A 23,194-nucleotide genomic window follows, 5' to 3' on the forward strand; every position below is an offset into this window, starting at 1 on the left:
GCCCACGTTGCGATTATTTTCTGGTGAAATGCTGCCCACATTGCAATTATTTTCTGCTGAAATGCTGCCCACATTGCGATTATTTTCTGCTGAAATGCTGCCCACATTGCAATTATTTTCTGCTGAAATGCTGCACACATTGTGATTATTTTCTGCTAAAATGCTGCACACATTGCGATCATGTTATGGTGAAATTCTGCCCACATTGCGATAATTTTATGGTGAAGTGATGCCCACATTGTGATTATTTTCTGGTGAAATGATGCCCACATTGCGATTTTTTTCTGGTGAAACGATGCCCACATTGCGATTATTTTCTGGTGAAATGTTGCACACATTGTGATTATTTTCTGGTGAAATGCTGCCCACTTTACGATTAATTTCTGGTGAAATGCTGCACACATTGTGATTATTTTATGGTGAAACAATTCTGCATTACGATTATTTTATGGTGAAATGCTGCCCCATTACAATTATTTTATAGTGAAACGCTGCCCCATTACGATTATTTGGAACCTATGGGGGGCTATCCAAATTTTTGCAAGGGGGCTCAGTGATTTTTTAGTTATGCCCCGGACTACTAATTAAACTGGGGATACCTATAGTCCTGGCTATCTATACTGGAGACACCTATAGTATGTCTATACTGGGGACACCTATAGACCTGGCTACTTATACTGTACTTATACCATTTATTTATATAGCGCCAACATATTACGCAGCGCTGTACAGAGTATGTAGTGTCTTGTCACTAACTGTCCTGGGAGAGGCTCACAATCTAATCCCTACCATAGTCATATGTATATGTACATATTGTGTAGTGTATGTATCGTAGTCTAGGGCCAATTTTTAGGGGGAAGCCAATTAACTTATCTGTATCGTATGTTATTGGGATGTGGGAGGAAACCCACACAGACACAGGGAGAGCATACAAACTCCTTTCAGATGTTGACCTGGCTGGAATTCAAACCGGGAACCCAGCGCTGCAAGGCGAGAGCTCTGACCACTACGCCACCGTGCTGCCATAGTACTGTACTATATTATACTGCCATCTTCAGCAGTACTTCACAGAGTACGTAGTCATGTCACTGACTGTCCTTTGAGGAGCTCACAATCTAATCTTGCCATAGTCTAATGTCCTACCATATTATTATCTATTTATATAGCACTGGCATCTTCTGCAGCACTTTGCAGAGAACATAGTCATGTTACTGACTTTTCTCAGGCGAGCTCACAATCTAATACCTACCATTATTTTGTGCGAGAGAACACTGGCTAATGTGTTTTTTTTTTGTTGGGAACATTTCCTACTTGCTTTTTTAGGGTCACTTTACTCATATCCAGGGAGAAAACACGGCCCCACCGACTTTGGGTTGCACTCTTACTAGGAAATTGTAATTGGTCACACCCACTGTATGTTATGGCCATGCCCACGGCATTCTGTGGTCACGCCCATTCTTCACTAATGTCCTTCGGGGGGGGGGGGGGGGCATAGGTTTGAGGTGCCTAGGGGAGCCCAAACCCTAAATACAGCCCTGTGTACACATGCTGTTTCCTCTCATGATTCTCAGCTGAGCTGCTATATGTATAGTAAGTAGGATATCCTTTTTTATTAGGAGAGGGGGCTTCATTCAAAGTTTCCTGTTGATGTCCACTGTCAGTGAATTACTAACTTCTGCTAAGTTCATGAATATTTGGCCCTGCTCATGACCCGTCATTACCGCGCCCACTTTCCAGTGCACGGACAAGCCAATTTTTTGCCGCGGCGCGCTGAAGGTCAGCTACCCCTGCAGTGGATATAGCACTTGCATAACACCCGCAAAAAAAACATCTTGGAAGCCACCCCTGTTTACAATCTACTGTCCTGTCTTCTCACTGCGCCTCCTGCCTTCTAGCTTAAAGAGAATCTGTATTGTTAAAATCGCACAAAAGTAAACATACCAGTGTGTTAGGGGACATCTCCTATTCCCCTCTGTCACAATTTCGCCGCTCCTCGCCGCACTAAAAGTGGTTAAAAACAGTTTTAAAAAGTTTGTTTATAAACAAACAAAATGGCCACCAAAACAGGAAGTAGGTTGATGTACAGTATGTCCACACATAGAAAATACATCCATACACAAGCAGGCTGTATACACCCTTCCTTTTGAATCTCAAGAGATCATTTGTGTGTTTCTTTCCCCCTGCAGCTATCTTCCACTGAAGTGTCAGGCTGTTTCTTCCTGCAGAGTGCAGACAGCTCTGCCTGTATGTAATTCCTCAGTATGTGAAAGCCCAGCAAGCTCAGAGGAGGATTTATCCAGATTGTAAAAGATAAGAGAGAAGAGAGAAGCTGCCCTAATCTAAATAATACACAGGCAATGTGCAGAGAGGGGGCTGGAGGGGGGAGATGCATCACAGAACCACAACACTGAAGAACTTGGCAGCCTTCCAGACACAGGCTGACAAGTCTGACAAGAGAGAGATAAGTTGATTTATTAGAGAGATGGTGATAGTAGAACGTGCTGCAGTAAGCCAGAACACATTAGAATAGCTTTTGGAACTTGTAGGATGATAAAAAACAGGATGCAATTTTTGTTACGGAGTCTCTTTAAGGTAGCCATACACTGGTCGATTTGCCATCAAATCTGATCAGAGAGGGATCGTATGGCCACCTTTACTGCAAACAGATTGTGAATTGATTTCAGCCTGACACCGATCACAATCTGTGGAGCTGCCGCTGCTGCCGCCCCCCCCCCCCCCCCGCATACATTACCTGCTCCACCGGCGCCAGTCCCCTGGTCCACCGCTGCCTTCTCCACCTGGTCCCGGCATCTTCTCCGCATCGGCTCCCGGCTGGCATCGGCGTATAACTTTCTGTCACTCCAGTGACAGCGGAAGTTCAAATAGAGCGCCCTCTATTTGTACTTCCGCTGTCACTGCAGTGACACAGGAAGTTATGCCGGATGCCGGGATGCGGAAGCTGATGTGGAGAAGATGCCGGGACCAGGTGGAGAAGACAGCGGTGGACCAGGGGACTGGCGCCGGTGGAGCAGGTAATGTATTACCGCTGTATTGCATCCGGTCGTCGGGCATTCGTACGCTGCTATGAACGCACTCCCGACCCGCCGGCGACCGAGAAAAATCTTCCGCACGGATGGATCGGCGGGAGTCGACGGGAACGATGGATTTCGGACGGAAATCCTTCATTCTGTCAGCGGTGTGCGCGGCGATTTCACGGCCGTTTCGATCACTGTGATCGAAACGGCCGTATTTCGGCGGGAAAATCGTTAGGTGTATGGGCCCCTTTACTTATCCTCTGTACTAGATTCCAGTCAGGTGGTCTAGATTGCACACTGCCACTGCAGGCTGCACCATCTTTAGCTAGTCAGTCCTAGATTGATTTGAATTTGCTCCAGTCAGCTCCACACTGCAGTCAGAAACATCTGATTTGCATGCTTGTTCAGGGTCTATGGCTAAATGTATTAGAGGCACAGAATCAGCAGGACAGCCAGGCAATGTGCATTGTTTAAAAGGCAATAAATATGTCAGCCTCCATATCCCTCTCACCTCAGGTGTGTTTTCAAGTAAAAAAAGACAGAGCCTGTCATGTCATGCCCTGTCTTGATGCAGGGTTGGGGTTAAGTTTTGCTTTTGTTCAGTAACCAGTATAATGCAGATGTTACATATATGCATCAAGACATATTTTTGGGCCTCAGGGAAGGTTGCCATAGACTGTACTGGTAAAAATATGCAATGTGTAACCACACCCAATTTAGTTATGGCCACACCCACTTTTAACTGCCTGTCAGGGGCCCGCAATTGGTATTTTGCACAGGGGCCCACTGCTGGCTGTGTCCGCCACTGGCTAAAAGTATTAGAGGCAGAGGATCAGAAGGACAGCCAGGTACCTAGTAATGTTTAAGAGGAAATTAATATGTCAGCCACCATAAGACTCTCAGCCCAGGTGTCCTTCAAAAGAAATGAGAAAACACACTAAACTTTGCAAGGGAATGTCACTAGCCAAAATGAATAAGCATATTTTTCACATTTACAAAAAAAGTTGTGCACCGTAGCAGAATGTACGGTCATTTCAGTTACATCTGGATTTAGTTTTGATTTTTTTTTTTGTTATTCTTTGGATATTTTGAGTTTTCCAGTCATTCCAAAACAAAACATAAAAATGTCATTCTGTCAAAATTTTATCTGTATTCTGCTAAAGGAACAAATGTGCGGCTGCCTCTCCAACACATGAATCTCAGAAAAAGGGGAGTAAGCTCAAAATTTAAGGCAAAACACATGTTTGCAAATACCTTATACATTCTATAACAGAAGCAGTTTGTGTCAAAGTAATTGTCAGGCTGTTCAAAAAGTCACATTCAAGAAGACCTATCCATTGGAAATGACAGTAGAAATCGATATTGATATGCTCTAGATGGTGTCATAGGCAAAAGCAGGGGGGAGGGGTTACAGCTGCCTAGAATCCCCCCTCAGACCAGGGCCGGTGCAGTGTCTGGGGACAGGCACAGGATGAGACACCAGAATATCTGCAGGCATCCTGCAGCTCACAGCACTGCCCCTTCCCTGCTACAATTTACTTTGGATGTAGCAGCTGCGTGTGTACAGAGCATGGAGCAGCTCTGGGGAACTTAACAGAGTCAGGTATGAGCACAGCCCTGTGTCCTGCTGTGTGATTCCCCTTCATTACCAATGTCGACTGTGCCCATTATTATCTGTATCCAAACTGATCCTGATCGATCCAGTTGTCGGTCGGTTGCATTATGTGTATGCATTATGTGCATACACATACAAATTGCATTATGTGTATGCATGATGTCCTACCACATTATTATACTGTATTGTGTGTGGCTGAGGGAGACCTTACAGGAACCCCCCCCCCCCCCCCCCTTGAAAATTCTGGGTTTGCCCCGGGTATATTGTTACCATTTAGTATGGTGGTAAAAAAAAAAAAAAAGACCCTCATCTGAAATCAAAACTGTTGTGTCAAGAAGAAGAAAAATAATGCAGTACAAAAAGGTACAATAGTATAATATTTAGCTGTTATACATTATTACTTACAGATATATTACCTTCCTTTTACATCTCCATTCTCTCTCTTATACAAATGGTTATCCTAATAATGTGTGATAATGTGTGAACCTTCAATATTGACAATGCATACACATCTGCCAATTGTATGAGCTGGTCCTGAGCTTTTCTCTGCCAGTTAAAAAGGAATGTTAGATATACTAAACTTTCTGTTGTTAGACAGATATTGCCAGAATTATGGTCTAGCCTCTGCGGTGGAAAGTACAGCAGAACTGGATACTTCAGTGGGGACATCTCGTTATTAGAGCCAGTGGGAGATATGAAGTTACTGTGCAATTCAGCCTAAAAAGTCTATCCAGCGTGGAATATATTTTTGGTGGAATTAAATTCAGATTTAAGATTTGTTCTCTTTTTTTAAATTGCTTCTGCAGCTCAAGCCTTTTATTGTAAGTATAAATATGCAAAGGAATACAAAAATGCTACTGCTCTGTGCAAGGCAGGGCTAAGCATCCTTTGACACAGTGGCTTCCGCCAAGTGGGTTTACTTAGTGCGTTCAGCCAAGCTGTATGCAGCATTTTTGTTCAGCTGTTTCCTGCAAAGGTTTGGTAACTGGCCAAACTTCCAAAGTGAAACACTTACCAAGAATATGAGGGGAAGCCTCGTCTTCTTGGATAAACACATGTCTAGCACCAGGAGGGATGTCAAACATCTTAAGGTATCCTACACATGTGTTGTAATCAAGCAGAAGGAAACAAAACAAAATAAGAGCAGAGGTTAGTATAGCAATACAGGACAAGCCAAATGAGCTGGAACATCCAGGAGCTATGGAAAAATAAGACATAGAATTACTGGCATTATGTTAATATTTTACTTTTACTGCATGAAAAAAAATGAGCTGATTGTTTTTTGCAAAATAATTTGAAAAACAATGGTGAACAGAACAGTCATATTTCTGACGTCATGAGTGATATAACTGTATAATGGATACACTGGTCTTTATTTAATGAAAACAAATGTACAAACAGCAATGTTGAGCAGTTTTTCATTGAAACCGATCTGGTTTGAGAAGTATGATCAATAAAAGGAAATCCCTGATCATCTGATCTTGAAACTGCCCATTCGCATTGCTCTTGCCTTATTAAATAAAGAGCATGGACTCTTTCGCCATGAAGCTTGATAGAAGCTATTAATGTTACAGCCACCATCACAGATTTCCTGGAATCTGTGATGCCACTTACCCACTGTATTTTTAGACCCTCTTGACTCAATTAGGGAGATGTTTCGAGCTCCCTTAGGTAACGTGAATGCTCCTCTTGTTTTCCCTAGGCAAATATTTTCAATTAGTCCACAATTTTGTTCTTACTGTTTTCATTGACTATTGTAAATGTAAAAAAATATATAATATAGCATATGGTAGAGGAAATTACAAATATATGGGGATATGTATCAAAATGGCTTGTTTATCCCAGAATAATTTGTTTGCACTACAAGGACATTCATACAGGAGAACAGTTATGCAAGCTGCAAAAAGAACTACCGTATGTTCCTATTTTTTTCACAACAGATCATCTAGTCTATGTTTATACGTATGCTTACTTCCCATAAACAATATGTAGCAAAACATCTAGCATAAAGACTGGTACCCAAATAGCAAGAGGATCAAATGATGCAGACGCAACCCCAAGTATTTTTGTCCAATGACAAGTACTAATGAGTGATTGGCAATGTTTATTTTGGAAATTCTGCTTGTTAGTGTCAATTGTAATGAGTCATTTTGGTTTCATGAAATTCCATTTCATTTTTGAAATTACGATTCTGATTGTATTCATGATTTCCTTATCTTATTTTGTGTAATTTTGCATCGTTTTCAAACAAATGCATTGAAGTCTAACATTTTTGCATATGAAAATACACATTTTCACATAATTGTATTGACTTGACATCTATGGCACATGATAAAACAAATTTTTGCATATAAGAAAACAGTATGTCATTTTTTTCATAAATGCATTGACATCTATGGGGCATAATAAAGCACATTGTTACATATGAGAAAACACATTTTTTCATTTTCACATAGTTGCATTAAAAAGTCTATGAGAAAGACTTGGAGAGTATGAGAAAGTAATCCTTTCACAAAATTACACATCATTGTGAAATTCTGGATTATAATTATGATTACTTGTGAAATTAATTTCACAATAGACTAAAATTTTGCATTGTAATTCCAAATTTTGCTGTGAAATGACTACTTTGCAAAATGTGAGCTGGACTGCATATGAATTTACAAAAGTATCGGGCATGAAGGCATTCTTCGAACTACTCTACTAGAATGTCTTCTAAGTCATGTAATAGCCTTCCTTTTGTCTATGCAGAGAATAGCAAATACATATGTTTGTCAGGAAGCAGCCTATATGAGTATAGCCACCCGCCCTCTTCTGCTTGCTATAAACAGAAAATGACAGAGGGCTCCACCTGAAGAGCAGATGTAAAAAATAAGCTATGTTCACTACAAATTAAAAACGTATTTTCACTCTTCATATGTTTCTGCAGATGTACAGCTGGGCTATCAGTACTTTGTGCAAATTGCTCAGTATAAGTAAGATTCCCTTTAAAGGATAACTGCATTTTAAACACTCTTCATAAAAAGATTTGCATTACTGATTTTGTACCTGTGAAACTAGAGTTCCAGCATGTGTTAAATAAAAAATACCCCTCAGATAAATATGTTTTGGAATAAGACTTTGAAGACTCCTTTCTTTACTATATGGTAAAAACATATGGGAAAACAGCACTTCTGCTGTTGAAAACACATGGGCATATATCCAATTAACTTTTTCTTCTAAGTTTTCTCCTTGGTGATATTTTTATACTTGTCAATAAAATGCATTTTAAGCCACAAGAAAGCAAGGAAATACTCAAAATCAGTTTGATAGTACTTTTTCATTTACTTTTTGGTTTAGTTGAAAAGTGTTGGAAAGTTATTTTAAATAGATTATGAAAAATGATCTCCTAGGAAGAACTCTGATGAAAAAGTGAATTGCATATGGTCCCTGAAGTGAGTTTAAATGGAACTTCAGTTTATTTACTTCCATATTTACCTTTCCTTCTAATGCTAGGTACACACCATACAATTTTCCAGCATGTTGGAAAAAATCTATCTAGCAGGTAAATCTAACAGAAAATTGTATGGTGTGTACCTAACATAAATATAACAGTTGTAAGCAGGGAGAGGTCATTTTTATTGTCTTAAAAATTCAAAGGAATTGTATTTACAGTTGTCATGCAAATGTGTGTTTCTGGTAATCTCAAGGTTGAATAATGATTCAATCTTTAGATTACCAGAAACACACATTTGCATGACAACTGTAAATACAATTCCTTTTAAAAAAAAGGACAAAAAACTTTTTTTGAAGGAATTAGTTAAAAAAAAATATACGTGCCCAAATCTAGGGACTAGAGATGGCTCGAACCTAGATTTAGGTTCGCAAACCTCAAACGCGAACCTGCGACCTTTGCGAACCGCAATAGACTTCAATGGGCAGGCGAACTTTAAAAACTTCAAACACTAATTCTGGCCACAAAAGTGATGGAAAAGATGTTTCAAGGGGTCTAACACCTGGAGGGGGGCATGGCGCAGTGGGATACACGCCAAAAGTCCCGGGGAAAATTACGGATTTGACGCAGAGCAGGGTTTTAAGGGCAGAAATCACATTGCAATGCTAAATTGGAGGCATAAAGTGCTTGAAAACATCTTGCGTATGTATACATCAATCAGGTAGTGTAATTAGTGTACTGCTTCACACTGACACACCAAACTCACTTTGTAACGCACCGCAAACAGCTGTTTGTGTAGTGACGGCCGTGCTGGACTGGTGCGCACCATGGCGAGACAGGCAATGGCGGTTTTCAAGCCCATATGGTCGGGCTGAGGTAGCTCAATGACAGAACAACAGTGACTGAGTGTCCAGCTGATCGAATTTGGTCTGTCCACAATGATGCAACGAACTTATTATCTTCTTGGGTCAGGTGTGCCCCCCAACAAACTCATATAGCTGGTCATTCCTGCATTGTGATACGCAAGCCCCTTCACCGCGGCAAGGTAACGATCATGAAGGGGAATTGACACATGTACGTGCCTTTTGTTTTGCTGTTGCAGCCGCAGTGCAGCCAGAAAAATTAGGCAGGCCTGTACACGCACCAGAAAAATTATTATTCTTTTTTAGAGTGGCCGCCGCTGGCAGCAGGCAGCCTTAAAAATTCAAAAATCCACCTGGAGTCCTGGACCCTGTTGGTGGTGGCGGAGAAGGCAGTCAAGCGGCCTGCAGGCAGGATGCTGTGTGGGGACCGACTTAGTCTTGGGGCAGGCAGTCACATGGCGTGCAGGCAGAGATGCTGTGTGTGGGGACTGACTTAGTCTTCGGGCAGGCCTGTCTGTGCTTTGCAGACCAGGCATCCATGGTCAGATGGTGGACCCTTGACCCAACGCTGTGTGCCAGAGATGACACCACTTGCCTTTCAACATCACGATACAGTTTGGGTATCGCCTTTTTTGAGAAATCATTGCGGCCTGGTATCTTCCACTGCGGTGTGCTGCTTTGCTTTTGTGTGCTGCTTTTCCTCAGGTGGTCATCTCATTGCAGTTTGTGCTTTTTCATCATGTGCCTTCGTAAGGTAGTTGTCCCTACGCGGGTCTTGGTCTTTCCACGGCTCAATTTTCGGTAGCAGAGAGTACAGATGGCATTGCTCTCATCTGAGGCAGACACACAAAAAAATGTCCACACCGCTGAGCCCTGGGATGATGGGACTTTAGTGATGGCTTCCATGTGGGGTGGGGTGCCAGAATCAGAGCAGGAGGAGGAAGATGTGTCACGCTTCCGTGCAGAAGCTGAGAAAGATGAGGTGTTCTGTGTTAAATAGTCAACTACGTCCTGACAATATTGGGGGTTCATGGCACGTGCCTTCTTCTGAACACTGTACTTTGGTCGAGGGCTGCACGAAATCACGACAGCACGACCTCAAACAGACCTGCCGGGTGGCCTGCCTCTGGCTCTCCCTCTGCCTGTTTTGTCCATATTGAGGGGGATGAAGTGAAATGTATGCACTGACTTGACTAATACAATGTGCAGTCACACAGATGCAGTGAAATTTATGTAGTGACTGCTATATAAAACAGCGTGTGGTCACACAGATGCAGTGACTGGTATATAAAGCAGAGTGCGGTCACACAGATGCAGTGAAATGTATGCAGTGACTGGTATATAAAACAGTGTGCAGTCGCACAGATGCACTGAAATGTATGTAGTGACTGCTATATAAAACAGCGTGCAGTCACACAGGTGCAGTGAAAGGTATGCAGTTACTGGTATTACAATACAATGTGCAGCTGTCACACAGGTGTAGTTAACAGGTATGTACTGACTGCTATATAAAACAGCGTGCGGTCACACAGATGCAGTGAAATGTATGTAGTGACTGCTATATAAAATGGTGTGCGGTCACACAGATGCAGTGACTGGTATAAAAAACAGCGTGCGGTTACACAGATGCAGTGAAATGTATGCAGTGACTGGTATATAAAACAGTGTGTGGTCGCACAAATGCAGTGAAATGTATGTAGTGACTGCTATATAAAACAGCGTGCAGTCACACAGGTGCAGTGAAAGGTATGCAGTTACTGGTATTACAATACAATGTGCAGCTGTCATACAGGTGTAGTAAACAGGTATGTACTGACTGCTATATAAAACAGTGTGCGGTCACACAGATGCAGTGAAATGTTGTAGTGACTGCTATATAAAACAGCGTGCAGTCACACAGATGCAGTGACTGGTATATAAAACAGCGTGCGGTCACACAGATGCAGTGAAATGTATGCAGTGACTGGTATATAAAGAGAGATCATATCGGGAGTGAAAAGTACAGAGTGAAGTGTATATGTGGAGGGGGAGGTCCCCAGGAGGCTGCCCGGCCCCACTCAAGAATAAAAAGACTTGCACTGATGTGAAGCACAACCCTCTATCACTTTGAGAAAGCCCCGGTGGGAGGGGCGAAACGCATCAGTGGGAGGAGTCGGAATGAGAGTAAGCGCTCACGTGACCCCCGGACGCCGGACAGATACATCCTAAGCCACAGCAAGTCGCCGTGCACGGCGTGGTAACGATCGAGTTGGCTGGCGGAGACAGTAAAGGCAGAGGCTCGCTCTATGAGCTGGAGCACTGCAAATAGACCCAAAGAGCCATATGGATCAGTGATCAATACAGCAGGTGTACACCGTCGGGCAGTCCAGGACAAGGAGCCGTGAGTAAACAGACACAGCCCTGTGGGGGAGTTGCACGCTGACAAGAAAAGTTTATTGTCATGTTGAAACATCAGAGCAAGGCTGGTTCACACGTTGACATGGGCATTGACTCTGTTCTAAAGCAAGTGCAAAGTACAAGTGAAAAACAGCCAGAGATATTGCTTTGAAGTGAACTGGAATATATGATAGATGTCAACAAGTGTGATGGATGTCAGCAAATTCACCATAGGTGTTGACAGGGCCTGAGAAGAGAAGTAGGAGCTCAGAGTTTTTTGGAGTGCACCTGGAGGTGCCTGCAGCTGCTTTTTTGAGGCCTCTGTGGTGTGCGCCGGCGGTGGGTCCACAGACAATCAGACCATATTGGTGGCAGGGGCGATTTGCATAGGTCAAGGCCAGGCGATCGCCCTCTGCAGTTACCTAATGGTGATTGGTGGAAATTACTGTGAAGGAGCGCTCCCTCCCATTCCTCTGTGTTTTGTAAGCATTTTATATTGTGGGAAACTGAGTCACTCGTGACTGCAAATTTTTGTATCAATAAAGTTTTTTCATAAGCACAGGTAGGGCCACTGGTCTTAATTTACTGCACGAATTACATTTTACCAGGCAGGCCCTCCTCCCCCTTAGGGAGTAGTGCTATTATACACAAGGGTCAGCTCGCATTATATGTCTATATATGTGTCTGACTGGTATATGAAACAGCGTGCGGTCTCACAGATTCAGTGAATTGTATGCAGTGACTGCTATATAAAACAGCGTGCAGTCACACAGGTGCAGTGAAAGGTATGCAGTGACTGGTATTACAATACAATGTGCAACTGTCACGCAGGTGTAGTTAACAGGTATGCACTGACTGGTATGTAAAACAGCGTGGGGTCACACAGGTGCAGTTAACAGGTATGCACGGACTGGTTTATAAAACTGCGTGCTGTCACACAGGTGTAGTGAAATGTATACAGTGACTGGTATTACAGTACAATGTGCAGCTGTCACACACACAGGTGCAGTGAAAAGGTAGGCACTGAATGTGCTGGGCCTGGCACAGTATAGCAATTAGCAAGGGCCAGCTGCGACAAACAGGGCTGTATATGCAGTGTCAGTGGACCACACAAAAAAAACAAAAAAACATCACAAGAACATTAGCTCTCAAAAGAGCTGTTTTGGTGGTGCTTTTCAGCAACAAATATCAGCAAAGCGCAAGCTAACAGACCTCCTAACTATCACTTTCCCTATCTCTCCAATGTCTCTCCCTTCTCTCACTAATACTGCAGCACACAGAGTGAGAACATGGCCGACGCTGCTGCCTTTTATAAGGTGGTGGGGGCTTCAGGAGGAAGTGCAGCCTGATTGGCTGCCATGTGTCTGCTGACTGTGATTTAGAGGGTCAAAGTTTAGCTCAATGATGTAGTATAGGGGGCGGGTCGAACTCACACAAAGTTCGCTTTCGGTTGTGAACGCGAACTAGCGATGTTCGCGTGAACAAGTTTGCCGGTGAACCATTCGGGCCATCTCTACTCATGATACTTCATCGAGTTCAGTGTTCATCTGCTGTGTTTCTGGAGAAAGAATCTGAGGGCTAAATTAGGACTGTGTAGCAGCATACAACCATATAAGCTGACTGGGTTTCTACTGACCGAGGGTGCAGAGAAAGCATTGCAGGCAGTGATTTGGACAGCAGCTGTTTGCAAGGAGTCTTTGCTGTCTTTACGCATGTATTTTTGATTAGTGGCTACTTTAAAAGAACATAAAATATAATAAAACTACTCCCTGACCACTTCCCTATATCTTCTTACTAGTTACCTCTATTTTCTTTTAATTCTTGTACCTTACGCTTAAATTGTATCATGTACGTCAACTAATTTTTAATTAGTGACTGCCTTATTATGAGATTGCAGCCCTAATGTACTTTATTAGATTTATTTATTTATTGATAATATTTTATTATACTTTTTCCTATTATTAATGAATTAAAAATGTATGGGCCCATAAGCAATTAACTTTTCCTCCGAAATTTTTCCTAGGTGATACTTTCACATCTTATGAATAAAATGCTTTTTGAGCCACCAGCAAGCAAGAAAATACTCAGAATAATTTTGACAGTACTTAAAAATTATTTTAAACGGAAGATGAAAAATTTTCTTTTAGGAGAAAAAGTGAATTGAAGAGGGGCCATTGTATCCCCATTTAGGATCTTTGGAATTGAGTTACGTAGTGAATTTAATACTGTATATAGAGTATCCCGATTACTCGCCCATGCATTTACTGTGCCATGTGCTGCTATACACTCTTTTTTAGTGTTTTAATTATTTTCAGTTTATGCTTGACTATTTAAATAAAGAATTATGTGTGGACTTTCCATATCCATGACTGCTTTCCTTGCACATTATCCACCCAAAAGGCATCTGAAATCTCCCTGGCTGCCAATTTTTTAACACTTTTTTTCTTTTCTGCATTCTGTATACCAGCAGTATTACCATATCATGCTACCTTCCAACTTTCCTCCAAATTATGCATCTTAGTATTTTTCACTGTGATCTTTTGTCACATTTTAGTCAGATCTTTTTCTAAGCTAAGTCGGGCATAAAATAAAAAAACAATTATTTCGTTTTATCTGGTAAACAAGTAATACGGATGCTAACCAGGCAATCCAAAAGTTAAAATCTCTATTACTTTTCTTGTTTATAAATGATCATTCCCTAGTTTACCTAACTCTTATTTGGTACGTTGCCGCACAAAGGAAGTTGCAGGGCATGCTGGGTTGTCTTTTTTTGCTTCTTTATTTCCCCTCAGACTTAACTAATGTACAGAAGCAAAAAATGACAATCTAGCATGCCCTGCAACTTCCTTTTTGTGTACTAAATTTTGTGTGTACCAAGTAAGAGTCAGGTAAACTGGGGAATGATCATTTATAAACAAGAAAAGTAATAGAGATTTTAACTTTTGGATTGCCTGGTTAGCATCCTTATTACTTGTTTACCAGATAAATATAAAGAATTTATTTTTGATTTTATGCCCAACAGTTACACTTTAAAGGATATATGAGGTAAAATAATAAAGTTAAGCTATACTTACCTGGCACTTCTTTCAGCTCCTAGAAGTCTATCTGATCCAGCGCTGATGTTCCACTGTCCTCCAGGCTGCCACTGCCCCCTCCATATTATCACTGACTCTGGCTGAGTCATGGGTTTCTGCGCATGCACAGGCATGTCAAGCACCTCTTGTGATTCTGGGGCCAGGAGTATCCTAACTTGGCTGTGTGTACAGGAGGCGTACGTTGAAAAAGAGTGATGCTGTAATTTGGTTGCTGGGTAAAGCCATGAGCAGAATATCTGTAAAATTACCGATATTCTACTATTAGGCACTGGCTAAAAACGATAGTAGAATATCAGTAATTTTTAACAATATTCTACTATCACTTTGCCTAACCCACTTCTCACCTAACCTTTGCCTACTCCTAACTCTAGCCTACCCCCTACCCCCATCCTTCCACCAATATCAGTGCTGTCTTTCGCTACTATTATTCATCTATCATGCAAAATAGCAAAAACCAGTGCTGGTGCCAAACTTAAACACTGGGTGCTGCTATAACCACAATTACAATTTTGATCTATGTGGTCCCAATTTTACCAGGCAGCCAAATTATTTGCTTTGGTTGAGAAGACCCCTAATGTCACCTAAAGATCCAACATAACAACATAACAGGTCTTTAATGATGTACAATACCCAACCTACTCCTGAATGCATTATCTTCTCCTCACCACGCCCATCAGAAGCCACTTCATGATATGATATGTGTTGTCCCGGGTTAGACCTACAGTATATATATTGTTCATAGAGCAATTTGAAGTTCACCTGCTACAATTATCGATACACTTATCTTTTAAGCTTTCTGTGACAAAACATTTGAAAATACAGTTATCCTTTATCTGAGAACAATAACTGACATAAATTGCAGTTTTTACCCAGACAGCCTACTAACCCACTATCTGAGCACACTACTTTTAGAGCCTATATTTAAAGTAGTGAACATACTGTAGTATTGTAAACCTAATTCCTAAATCAGTCCAAGCTCATTTGATACATATCTCCATGGCATTTCAATGCATTACCATGCTTTCAAAATGCCATTAGTAACTTTAAAGTGCACCTGTCATGAGAAAATATAAAAACATTCATTGCTCACCTCCTAACAAAAAGTTACATTACTGGTTGTTGTACTGATCATCCAACTAGTATAAGACTTTCTAGATCACTGACCTGAAACAGGTATATACATCAGATGTTTCAATACTTGTTTCAGGGGTGGGGTTTAACCACTTCACCACTGAGGGGTTTTACCCCCTGAGCACCAGAGCAATTTTCACCTTTCAGTGCTCCTTCCATTCATTCGTGTATAACTTTATCATTACTTATCACAATGAAATGAACTATATCTTGTTTTTTCCGCCACCAATTAGGCTTTCTTTAGGTTGGACATTATGCCAAGAATTATTTTACTTTAAATGTGTTTTAATGGGAAAAATAGGAAAAATGTGGGAAAAAAATTAATTATTTTTCAGTTTTCGGCCATTATAGTTTTTAAATAATGCATGCTACTGTAATTAAAACCCATGAAATGCATTTGCCCTTTTGTCCCGGTTATAAAACCGTTTAAATTATGTCCCTATCACAATGTTTGGCGCCAATATTTTATTTGGAAATAAAGGTGCATTTTTTTCAGTTTTGCGTCCATCCCTAATTACAAGCCTATAGTTTATAAAGTAACAGTGTTATACCCTCTTGACATAAATATTTAAAAAGTTCAGTCCCTAAGGTAACTATTTATGTATTTTTTTTTTATTGTAAATTTTTGAATTTTGTTTTAATTACAAAAAAAAAATGGGGAGTGTGGGAGGTAATGAGTTAATTTTTTGTGTAACACTAATTTATTTCAATGTAAAAAATGCTTAGGGTGTAGTTTTACTATTTGGCCACAAGAGGCCACTATTTGGCTACAACAGTAACTTTTTGTGTATCGCGACGTGCGAGCGTCCTTCCGGACGCTCGCAGGAAGTACAAGGAGGCTGTGAGTGTTTGTTTTTTCTCACAATGATCGCGCTGCCCATCGGAGAGCAGCGGATCATTGTGGGGCTTAGATCAACGAACGGGAATGGATTTTCCTGTTCATTGATCTCCGGGTGAGCGGGCGGCGGCGTGTTTACGAGCGGGAGCGCGGGCAGCGGCAGGAGTGCAGAAAGTACGGATTTCTCCGTCCCTGGGGGTTAAAGGATGGAAAAAGGGACGGAGAAATTCGTACGGGCGGGGGTAAAGTGGTTAAAAAAAACTGTGGATCAGTATAGCAGCCAGGTGGCTAATACTTTGAGAAGGAGGTCAACAGTGGCTGTTCCCATAGATATCTCCTGACATGTGTGCTTTAAATAGAACTATTACAGATGTATTCATGACAAAACTAGGTGTGTTTGGAAAAATAAATTGAGTAATAGTCAATGAAATAATGTAAGTGATTAGAGGATACTTGCAAATTTCATTTTCCAGTAACTTGATTTCTTTTTGGCACCGCTTGCTTAATTGTTTCCCTGTTGAGAGAGGCCATTAAACTGTTTAATGACTATATTGCCAGTAGGGAGAGCTTAATGGTCTGCAACTCAAACGTCTGCACTCCTTAAGCTGGAATTCCCATTTAGCAGTTTCTTGTATGTTATCAATTATTTCCTTCACCAATACATGTATGGCACAGTTATTATACAGTAGCAATAATACAGGCATTAAAATACAAAACAATGTGAATTTTAAGTGTATTTTCAGGTTTTAGACAATACTTTACTTTCCAAAAACCTCACCCAAAACCTCTCATTTACTGCTGCAGGAAAAACCACATACACAAGGTATTACTGTAATTTTCTCCCACGCTATTTTGTGTCTAGTTTATTTCATTCTTTATCCTTATATTACTGAACGGAGTGTCATCAAATCTACCCCTGAAAAGGAACTCTTCTCCAGTCCTGCATCATGGGAAGCTGATTTATGAAGCATTTTTAATGCAGTTGGTATTCTTTTTATCTTTTAAAGGAGCCCAAGGTGAGAGTGGTATGGGGGCTGCCATATTTATTTCTTTTTAAACAATACAAATTGCCTTGCTGTCTGCCTGATCCTGTGTCTCTAATACTTTTAGTCGTAGACCCTGAACATGTATGGAGGTCAGGTTCTCTGACTTAAATCTGAATGGATTAGCCACATGCTTGTTTCATGGTTATGATTTAGACACTACTGATCAACAGGACTGCCAGGCAACAGATATTGTTTAAAAGGAAATACATATGGCATCTTCCCTAGCACACATACCTAATGTTCACTTACATACAAACCATGCCTGTGATGTCATGCCAATGCACAAAGAGCTGCAAGTTAGAATCTCTGTACATCATTAGCTATAGCCAGCAAATGAATAGACATTTATGTATTTACTTATATATGCACTGTATTTAGGACAGACTACCTACATGTGCTAAAAAAAGTGGTGCTGTGCGAGTCTCAGTGAACACATCTTTCAATTTACATGAACATTAACAATAAGAAAGCCCCACTAACCCAAATGTTTTAGTGAGACCCATATCTAAACAGTTTTACAAAGAAAAAAAAACAGAGAATTAAAACTCTCTTAGAGCCCATTCAAACTATATAACACATGTAGGAACGCAACTTTGTGCACACCTGTCTGCCACACAGGCACCAAACATTATAATGTGGATGTAGGCAGTTCCAACATTATAGAAACCTATGGGAGATTGTGTAATTCATCCACACAAATGTTCCCAAATGTGTTAAATCCCAATGCACTGTACTGTAGTGTGAAATGCATAATGAAAGTTTATGGACCTCTTCATGTTACTGTGCAGATCACATGCAATGTGCGGTGCGTCATAACTGACAGCTCCACATATGGGGCCATATGCAATCCCCTTTTTCACCTGAGTTTTCTCCTAGGAGATTATTTTTCACCTTTAATTTAAAATAACTTTCCAGCACTTTTCAAGTAAAAAAAGTACCAAAAAGTAGGCGAAACAGTACTATTAGAGGCTTAAAATTGATTTTATTGACAAGTTTAAAATTAGCACCTAGGAGAAAACTCGGGTGAAAAAGTGAATTGCATATGGGCCATAGTGTGAATGAGTACTTGGTGATAAAAATATATATAACTCTATAATAAATAGAATTTTTGTGTCTTATTTCCAGTGTTGTAAATTGTTAACACTATTATTAGTCTGTGAAGCAGAAACATTTTATACAATCCCCATGACACTTACACTTTTTTCATATATTCTTCTAACATGACTGAAAATCTGTTGCCCTGTCATCCCTCCTCACCGCATTCCACCATTCTGGCAACCTAGCATCAGCATGTTTGAATATACCACTGAGGATACCAATGGGAATCTTTAGTGGCAAATTCAAATGAGCCCCAGGGGTATTCAAGAATGCTCTGAGATAGCTTATTTGATAAGATAGCACCATAAGCTCCCCATTCCAGGTGGAAACAGGATTTGCCAACCTTGCGCCATTACAAATTATCACCTATCCTGAAAACCTTGTGGGCTGGTAAGACTCAGAGGAAGAGCCCATATGCTCACTGGCCTGTTGCTCTTGGCCACCTGGCTGGGCAACTAGGTGGGTCATACTTTAAAAAAAAATAAAAATAAGCTATAGTTTATCTATTTAAGGTTGCAGGGATGTTTTTTTTTCTACATGAATTCTTTACAGAACAAATGTTATAAAGCAGCAACCTCACTATTTAGTGAAGATCACAGCAGCCTTCACCTTAGACATATCAGTCCAGAGCAATGGGTGCCCAAAACAAGCAGCAAATACATGATGTGACAGGCAGGGATTCTTGTGGCCTTCTTAAAATAGTTAATATTACAAGTAGGATTTCACCCACATGGTGGTTGATCACTGATTACAATAGCTACAGTAATTTTCCCCCACTGTGTCTAAATCTGACACTCCAATTTAACTACAAATCCAACTGCAATTTCTCGATTCTGCACAATACAAGAAAATTGATCATTAATTATAGAGTATTTGATGGAACAACTTGGGTTATATTGTCCAAAGAATAGCCAAAGATAGCCAAAGATTAAATTCTAGAGTCAATGGGCCTGATCCAATTTAATTTTCCTACTAAGTTTTCCCCTAGGTGATATTTTCACATTATAAATAAAATACCTGTTAAGCCCCCAGCAAGCAAGAAAATACTCAGAAAAATTTTGACTGTACTTTTCACCCTTCTTTTTTGAACTTTTTCAATTACAGAGTGCAAAAGTTATTTTAAACAGAAGATGTAAACTTATCTCCTAGGAGAAGTGAAACCTCTATCTACAAAGAAAGAAAAATGACCGGTGTTACAATAGTTTTATATACAAAATGTGTGAGAATCAGGAGAAAATGTGAATTGGATTGGGCCCAATGTGTTGTGAAGTGTACACTTTATTTCCTGTACCTTACTTTGGAAAGTCCTCTTACTAAGATGATATGAAAAACAGAAGTTTGCCTTTTTAAAACAGACTCCTAGGAGTTCTGGTTCACCATGAGCTTGCTGGGCAATCTGTAACTCTGGGTGTTTCAAGTCCCACCTCATAGAGCCACATTAATCCATGGCATGCATTGATGATGATCAATCAATCAACCATTCAATCCAAAACAGGCTGTATGCATGTTGGATTAGTGTGGCTCTGTAATATTAACAATCATTGCATTCCAGCTGTTCTGGCGGTGTGTTTAGCTTTCAGGGACATCAAAGAGATGATTTGCATATTCAGTAGTGATACACTGGGAGACATCTCAGAGCTCACTCCAACCTGAATAATTGTAAATACCTTCTGTTTTAAGAAGGCAAACTTCTGTTTTTTGGAAAAAAATCTATAGGTAAACAAGTATAGGAAATAAATGTAACAGGGTCAGACAGGGAATGTGGTTTGTGGCTCAACAATGTGTAAATTGTTGTATTATACAATATATACAATCCATTCCTTGCACTACGGTATTTTTACCCACTCACACAGAGGTGGTATTTGCAAATACCTTTTGTTTTATGAAGCCCATTTGTACTTTGCAGGTGATTTATGAGAGGCAGTAAAAGCAATTAAAACTAAAAAACTAAAAAAAAAACAGCATACATTGATACAGTCATATACCTTTTTGCAATCTACATGTATTACTCTCACGTAAATATAATAATTGTATCACATCATTTTACTGCTCTTTAACAAGTGGCAGAGGAGACCGTTATCATTAACTATGTATACCAAAACACCAATTTCAAGGTAATCTGTTATACAGCATACGTGTCTGATGTAGGTTGCTCTTTCATGCTAATCCGCGGACTGAAGTAGGTAGTTATAGCGTACACCACATTTGGAAGATTGGACGCCACCAGAGGCTATAGAAATGCACAGTGAGCAATTAGGGTGGTAGAGTTTGGTTATTATACAGCCAAACTCTGTACAGTGGCAGTGGTGGGGGTCAGTAAGCGATGCACAAAGTTCAGCTACAATATAGGCAAACTTTAGATGATGGCTTAGATAACGGTGAGGGTTTGTAAGCAGCACTCTTTGGGCACTCTTGGTTTGGCAATGGTGTACTCAAACCCAGATCGGCTTTGGCACAGCCCTGGTGCTAGATAAGGGTAGATGGGGTGAGTGTTAGGCAAAGTGTGTGTGTGTGTGGGGGGGGGGGTAGTGTGGGGTTCATTTGTAAGAAATAGGTTAGGAAAGCTGATAGTCGAATATTGGTAAGATAAACAATATTCTAACTATCTCCAATATCTTTAAATTGGATCTGGCGCCATAATTACCTGGGCCCTTTTTTACATGTACGCTTCTAAGACATTGAAACAACTATACAATATCTCTATCACTGAGAAGAATGACTTTGGAATTACAATGCAGTATACAAAATAGCCAGTAGCATGGAGAAAGATGTGATCACAGTACTATTGGCAATAAAGTAATAAAATGTATGTATAGACTAAAGAGTTTACTTATAATTAGATCCATAGATCTGCTGACTTTCAAGTCAAAGGAGCAATAATGTTGGAAGTGAAACTGGGAACGTTAATTATCTATTCCATTCACTCATTGCAGTGGAAATTGTGTCTGTTGCAAACATTTGAAGAAGGAAAATGGATGCCTATCTTTAAAAACTTCAGGTATTGTGTACACATAAAGACAACAGATGTTACATCAGGCTCACAACAGCAATTTGCTAAATATTGAAAGACACATTTTCTGTTGCAAGAAAATGTGGCTACTGGTATGAAATAAACGTCTTGTGCAATTAATGCATACAATATTGCCATTTACAGTGCACACTAGCATCTTCTACCTTTGATGAAGAAACCTCCTAACAATGTGGTAAATATGTGTATAATTTATGACTGTACCTGATTTTTTGGGTGTTCTTGTGAATGTTCCCTTCACAGTTCGACAGTGTGAGTTATCCCCTCCACAAACACCACACTTGTCTTCCAGCTTATTGGATCCGATTTCCTTGTCACAACCAACTTTCTGCAAAACAGAAGAACAGAATAATCACACCAGAACGTCATTCCTCCATACATCCCTACATACAACTTATCTCAAATTCCCAGATGATTTCCAATCACATGTATGTGTCCTATTCAACATATTGGACTCCCCATAATGTCTTTATTCTCTTTATACTTCTCTTCGAGTCTTCCCCCAAATCTCTTAGCCCTTGTCCAATTACCTTTTTTCCCCTGAGTTTTCTCCCAGGGGATTGTTTTTTATCTTATCTAAAAAATAACTTTTCAGTACTTAGCAATTGAAAAAGTACTACAACTAAAACTAAAAAGGTATATAAAAAATAATGATAAACATATTTTGGGTATTTTCTTGCATACTGGGAAATGTAAAGGTATATTATTACTATTACTAGTGACCTTAGCCCGTTTAAAAACAGGCTAGGTCTGTCACCACTTATTCACACGCGCGTACGCCAGCCCCTCCTCGCCCCCCGCCGCGTCATTCCCCCAGCTCTCCTCAATGTCTCTGCGTCCCTCCCTGCACATGCGCACTGCAAAAAAACACACACACAGGGACATGGGATGCAGAGACACTTGCAATTTATTAGGTAGGATTATTATTTAGTATTTACATGGCACCAACATCTTCTGCAGCGCTGTACAGAGTATTTTGTCTTGTCATTTAATTGTCCCTCAGAGGGGCTCACAATCTAATCCCTGGAATAGTTATATGTCAATATCATGGAATTTATTTATTGTAGTCTAGGGCCATTTTTAGGGGGAAGCCAATTAACGTATCTATATGTTTTTGGGATGTGGGAGGAGGAAACCCACACAGGCACAGGGAAAACATACAAATGCCCTGCAGATAGTGCCCAGCTGGTATTTAAGCCAAGGTCCCAGTGCTGCAAGGCAAGAGAGCTAACCACTATGCCACCTTGCTTACCACTATGCTCCCATGTTGTCCACTACTCTACCATGCTGCCCAGGGTGGCAGCACTGTAGCAAAGTGGAATTTCTGGAAGCACTGTACTGATCAAGCACTCGGTGTCTAACAGTATGCCTTTCCTTGTCTTTCGTTGTACTGCTTTCACCAAAGTATTCTTATTAATGGTCTGTATATCTATGCACTTATATTGTTTGATGTTCCTACTGTGCAGTGTATAAACTATATATGTAATTTTCCATATCTTTTTGGTAAAAGTTATGGTCTGTGTTACATTCTACACAGTGTCATGAAAGATGATGTCACTAAATAAATAAAAGGTAATGTTAAAATAAGATATTGAGCTATGAATTCTCTTAGAGCAACAGTAAATGCATATCAAGG

General features: G+C 40.4%; 1 protein-coding gene across 3 annotated transcripts in view; it reads right to left on the reverse strand.

Annotated features, from left to right (window-relative positions):
- ADAMTS3 (ADAM metallopeptidase with thrombospondin type 1 motif 3) overlaps nt 1-23,194 on the reverse strand; it is a 267,310-nt gene that overhangs the window by 48,648 nt on the left and 195,468 nt on the right. For 2 of the 3 annotated variants that reach the window (XM_068233397.1, XM_068233399.1), the window contains 3 exons: nt 21,763-21,886; nt 6,265-6,348; nt 5,666-5,746 (listed from right to left, as the gene is read on the reverse strand). In XM_068233397.1, coding sequence (XP_068089498.1) covers nt 5,666-5,746; nt 6,265-6,348; nt 21,763-21,886 — 289 coding nt within the window. The remainder of the gene's footprint in view (nt 1-5,665; nt 5,747-6,264; nt 6,349-21,762; nt 21,887-23,194) is intronic. The other variant, XM_068233398.1, reaches the window with a different exon arrangement.

This window comes from Hyperolius riggenbachi, chromosome 1 (assembly GCF_040937935.1).
Source record: "Hyperolius riggenbachi isolate aHypRig1 chromosome 1, aHypRig1.pri, whole genome shotgun sequence".
Taxonomy (NCBI): domain Eukaryota; kingdom Metazoa; phylum Chordata; class Amphibia; order Anura; family Hyperoliidae; genus Hyperolius; species Hyperolius riggenbachi.